Here is a 5,547-nt window from a genome sequence, read left to right as displayed (position 1 = left end):
GAGAGGCTTCCTGCCCGCCTTGTCCGGGTTTTCCAGACTCCGGAAGAGCATAAAGCCGGGCTATGGGCCTTGCTAGCGTTTCCTGGGTCTTTTTCCCCAAAGCGCTGGGAAGGGGTGAGGGTGGGGTCGCTTCTAAGAACACCGGGGTCGGCCCTTTCCCCTCTGCGAGGTACCGGAGACTCCCCGTCCTAGAACTCTAGCAGAACCGTCCTCCTCCCCCACGCAGCCTCCAGGTTTGGCGTATTCTGCGAGGATCAGACCCGCACACGCGCTGGGAAAACCGGCGAGGGGAAATCCGCGCTCGCCATCCTCAGCTTGGGGGTCTTAAAAGGGGCGTCGGGTCACTAGGCGGGAGCGTGTCCAGGCCTGGGACCCAGCTCTCAGTGGGCGCCAGGGCGCTCCGGATCTCCACCGCAGCGGCCCCCACCCTTCCCGGGGGCTTGTCCCGAGTTTCCCCACGCCCCAGCTGGCCTGGTCCCTTGGCTGGTGTATGGGTGTGGGGGGTGATGTCCTTCCCCAGCGCTCTGCGTGTTGGTCTCCTCCGTATAGTTCCAAGCGGCCCTCAAATTGAGCGGAACCCAAGGCCATTTCCCAGTCGGGGAAGCCCCTCCAGGAGAGCCGCCGGGTGGGTGATCTGCGCGCCCCGCCGCCCTCTGCGCCCAGCGCGGAGAACCGGGAGGGAAGGATGCGCGGCGGGGCCAGGTGCGGTGGGACGGGGGGCGTGGACCCCAGAGCGTGAGAGCCGCGGCCGCCAGTTATCTAGGGGCTGAAGGCTGAGGTAATCGATGGGTTATTTTTCCGCAGCAATAGGGCCCTGTGATTGCTCTATTAACCTTTAGACCAGTCGGAGGGACTCGAGCCCGCGGGCCCGTCACTCTGGGGCCTCCAGCACTGACGCCGACTACAAACTGGGCCCAGACTCCAAACTCCCTGCCCCTACTCTCGGGACCGAGAGAAGGCCCCGGCCTGGCCTGGGCGCACTCCTAGCCCCTTGGATCGTAGCGCTTTCGGAAAAACGAGTGCAAGTTCTGCCTAAGTTCCTAAGCCAAGGGGCTGCAGCCCCCCGATCGGGGCTGTCCCAGAGCCCCTCGCGAAGCTGTTCTTTCCATGCGCCTTGGTGAGGGTGGCCAGTTCAGGGTTGGTGGAGTGGGTTGGCACCTGCACGCCCCCCCAGTCCCTCAGTCACTATCACCAACCCTGGAGACGTGCAGCCAGCCGGGCACCCCAGGCCTCTCCCTGGCCACACGCGCCCCAAGGGTCGTGCCCTCGGGGGGGGTCACCTTTACTCTCAGCCCCGCCCCTGCCCCCCAACTCCCCCATCCCCGAGCCCGGGGCCGCGACTGTTCGGGAGCGCGCGCGGAGAAGGGAGCCGCAGACCCTGCCCAGCCCAGCCCAGCCTGGGCGAACGCGCGAGCACGCGAGCAGTTTCAGCGCTGCGCTCTGCGCTGGACTTTGCCTGCGGCCGAGGCTCGGCAGCGCCCCGCGGCTCCGCGCCCCGCAGAGGTGCAGGCCCCGAGGCGCGCCCCCGCCCCGCCGCGGCACGTGACCCCCACCAGCCACTCAGCGGCCTCGAGTCGGGGCGCCGGGGCGCGGGGACCGGCGCGGCGAGCCGGGGACTTGGACGCGCCCGGCACTGGGGCCGATTGCGCCCGCCGCTGCCGAAGCTCGGGTCGGCCCGGGGAGCGCGCGCCGGCGCGCAGGACGTCCGAGGCCCGCAGGTACCGCCGGGAACGGGCTGCCGGGAGAGAATGGGTGGTGGGTAGTGGGTGGGTGAGTGGACACTGGCCTCCCGGGGTTTGTCCGCGCTCTCAGGACGGGACGAGAACTGAGGGAGTCTCCAAGCCCGATCTGGTCTTTTGGTGCCGACTCGACCGCTTGTGGCCCAGTTCTCCGCACCGGCAAAGCCGGAGGTGTCCGCGTGGCTGAGTGTCCTCGGTAGAGTTTGTGTTTCGCTCACTTCGGGGCCGCCGGAAGGCCCCGCGACAGGGCCGGGGCCAGGGAAGGTGCTCGGGACTTGCCGTGTGTCCTCGCGAGTCCGCCTCACGTCCCCCCGGAATCGCTCTCCGGACATCGAGAGCCCGGTCCCGGAGAGTGGCCACTTGGCTAGGTGTTTTGGGGGGTGGTCAGCTGGATGCAGACGGAGGAGTTCGGGTGCTGACTCGCCCCCCCTTTCCCGGCTAGGGTTGGAGGTGGACACTGAGGCACACTAGGGGAGTAGCCAAGGTCCTTGGACGGGAAGGATTGGGGGCCTCTGGACAGCAGGTCCTCGGCCTCTGAGGAACTCGGTATGACCTGGGGTAAAGTGGTCATGCCACTTCACACACACACACACACACACACACACACACACACACACACACACACACACACACACACGTCTTCGGGGTCCCCCGACGGTCCGCGCGTGGATAGCAGGCCCAAAGCAGAGACCCGCGCGGACATCGATCCGTGGACACGGACTTTCGTGTGCTGTGGGCCCCGCGCTCGGGAAAACTTTACGAAAAGGGGTTGCTGACTAAATTCAGCACAGGGCGGCCTTGCTGCTTTCTCCGGGAATCTAGGGCGGATTGTAGGAGGGAGAAGGAAGTGGGGTGCAGGCCTGTGTTCCCCGCTAAGAGCCCAGGCCAGGCCTTTTCGGGGGGGGGGCCCTTATGGGGAGTTGGCAGGGCAGACAGCGAATAGCTGTTTTGCACCCCCCCCCACCTTCATTCTTCCTTGGAAGAGGTTTTGGTTCCCCGTTTAAAAAGGCAGAGAAAATAGAAAGGACGAATGTTTGATTTGTAGTATTTGCTTTTTTCATTGTTGAGTTTAAGGCTTGTTTTTTGCTTTGTGTCTTGGGCCTGTCTGGGAGGTGTGCTGATGGGTGGAGGGGGTCGCTCCTGGCTGTCTTTCCTGGGGCTCCAGTCCTTGGTACTCTCCCACTACTGCATTTTGAAGCCTGTGTCTCTTTCTGCGCGTGTATTGAGAGATACTGGGAATGGCATTGCAGGGCCACAAATCTTCCTTCCTTCCTGACGTAATGAAACAAGTTAACTATATTTTTGCTCTCAAAATTAAATATGGAGCAACGTGGGCCTCTGTATTTAATATTTTGAAACCCCAACTTCCCTATCAGTTATCAATTCAGTGGGCCTTCACTTTCAGTGGGGGGAAACCCAATCACAGATCCCAGATCAAGATTTTGTTGTTTCTATTTTAAATTCATTTTCTAACCAAACTTTTTTTTTTTTTTTGTCTTTTGGGTAACTCCCCGGTGGCGCTCAGGGGTTATTCCTGGTTCTGCCTCAGAAATTGCTCCTGGCAGGCTCAGGGTGGGGGTGGGGGAGACCATATGGGAAGCCAGTAGTAATTGAAACGGGGTCTGACCTGAGTTGGCGCGTTCTAGGCAAATGCCCTACCACTGTGCTATCGCTCGGGGCCCCCTAACCAAACATCTTACTGGAAAGAAATGCCCACCAAGCCAATACTTTACTGAACATTTTAAAAAGCAAATAATAAACCGTTTAGGACTTTATAATATAACCCATATGTCATCATAATATAGTGCTATTAGTTTCACAATTTAATTGGTATTATTGCAAAATTAATTTAAAAACATTATAGTATGGATTTGAATCCCACTTCTAGAATTTACTAAAATAGATATTGCCATTTGTTTCAGTGCAACTGAGGCACTTTCTTGTGGTACATTACAAATATATAATAGTAGTTGTGTCGATTTTTTATTTGCACTTGTTAGAACAGTTTTATAAGATCCAGCAGCAAATACCACATAGAGATTAACTCCTTCCTCATAATGACAACCGAGTAGAGTCCTTGAACATTTGTTTTTGCAAATAAGACAGACTTAGGGCTGAAAAAATGCCTCTGAAGTCACTTGGTAAGTGGCAGTGGCTGGATTTAGTGGAATCCAGATAACATTTTTGACGTGACTTTGGCAGTGAAATGGGACCGGCCCTTTAGCACTCTGCTGCCTCTGCTAACGGGGAAAGTGGGGGCCTGCCTCAAACCCTGGAAGCCTCCAGAGTCCATCCTGGTGTCCTCCAAGTCCTCCCATTATACTTGACGTTAGGTAGTTTTCTAGCTTTTTTTTTTTTAAGAGGAGGGGCTGTGGGCTTGGGGACATGCAGGTGTGTGAGGTCCCAGGCTCTGGTTTAACCGGAGGAAATGTCAGGAGCAGCAGAACGGTCCTGGGGGACTGAGCAATGCTGGGAGTTCTCTCCCTTTAGGCCTGGGGCCTTCGGTAGATGCGAGAGCTGGGATAACCCAGGCACTTTTCTGCAGTGGCCTCCCCCATATAGCTCACTGGGCTGGTATCCACCTGCAAAAATTTAATAACACAAACTACTTGTAAGAAACATTAATTTGGGGCCGGAGCAATGATAGGTATTGGGGGACGCTTGTCCAGCGAGCTGGATCCCTGGCGCCCCATAAGAATCTGCCAGGAGTGATTCCTGAGCACAGAGTCAAGAGTGAGAGCTCTGAGCACCACCGAGTATGGCCCAAAAACAAAAAGAAGAAACATTTCGTACCACATTCTATCAGCTCTGACACAATCTCTCAGGTCTGTTGGGTCCTTTTTTAGGAGTCTTGACAGACAGCCTGATCATGTCTAAACCGCCACAATGTTATCGCTTATTTATTGGTCGTTTAGTTCGTGTTTTTTTCTTTTTCTTTTTTTTTAAAAGAAGGGTCTTGACTGCTGCTATTTCAAACACTTGTCTTTGTCTTCTACTAGTAAACTGAAAATCTTCCCAAGCTTGGAACGTGGCTACGGGTGAGAACTGGCAAGGTGAGATTTGGAGGTGTGCAGACAGGGACTCCCTTAAAACCTCAGGTTCTTGGACTTAGAAAATATGACGACAGCCCTGTGTGCTCTTAAAATTACCTCAAAATTAAAGTCCGTTCTGACAAACAAAACAAAACTCCTGACTGACAATTGTCTGCTCACTAAGGCCATTTCCACCCTAGAGCCGGAAACTTCATTTTTCCCTGGAGGAACGAAGACGCCTGAGCTGGTGATACGCGCGCCCGCGGGCATCGAGCCCTGAGAGCTTCGCTGGCTTTTTTTTTTTTTTTCTTTCTTTTTGTTTCTGGGCCGCACAGGAAGGATCCCGGCGAGTGCTATCCCTGCCGTATGATCTTTACGTCCCAAAAGGGCCTTAGTTGTCTTCGGCAGCTTGGAAGCCACGTCCCAGGCCGAGTCGAGCCATGACCTCCCTTCTGTGTTTCCACCTCTAGGACCGCGCTGCCCCGAGGAGCCGCGGCCCGAACCCTCCGTTTGGTTTGTGGGGTCTGCGCCAGACCATCTCCGAACGCAGCAGCACTCCAGGTCGCGGGGGCCCCGAAGAGTGTGCGCCCATCCGACCAAGACGGTGTTAAGCCCCGAGTCCCGCCACCGACGCAGACTCTTCCTTCCACCTCCGGGAGCGTTCCAACCCAGATTCCGAGCACCGCGCAGAGTCCAGCGCCCCTCGCTGGCAGGAGCCTAGTGTCCGGCCCCGTGTGCTGCCGCTCCAGGCGCCCCCACCCGCACCTGGGCAGCGG

The 5,547-nt window shown here is 57.1% G+C and overlaps 1 protein-coding gene across 1 annotated transcript; it reads left to right on the top strand.

The window, feature by feature from the left end:
* The first annotated feature begins 685 nt into the window (after positions 1-685).
* EZHIP (EZH inhibitory protein) lies at positions 686-5,382 on the top strand. The gene is made up of 5 exons (XM_049772627.1): positions 686-735; positions 845-998; positions 1,183-1,770; positions 1,887-2,081; positions 5,242-5,382. The coding sequence occupies exons 1-5, from the start codon at positions 686-688 to the stop codon at positions 5,380-5,382; spliced, it is 1,128 nt and encodes a 375-aa protein (XP_049628584.1).
* Positions 5,383-5,547: the final 165 nt, after the last annotated feature.

Source organism: Suncus etruscus, chromosome 4, assembly GCF_024139225.1.
Source record: "Suncus etruscus isolate mSunEtr1 chromosome 4, mSunEtr1.pri.cur, whole genome shotgun sequence".
In the NCBI taxonomy this organism is placed as follows: domain Eukaryota; kingdom Metazoa; phylum Chordata; class Mammalia; order Eulipotyphla; family Soricidae; genus Suncus; species Suncus etruscus.
Note: the sequence above shows the minus strand (reverse complement) of the source record. Positions and strands in the feature narration are given on the sequence as shown.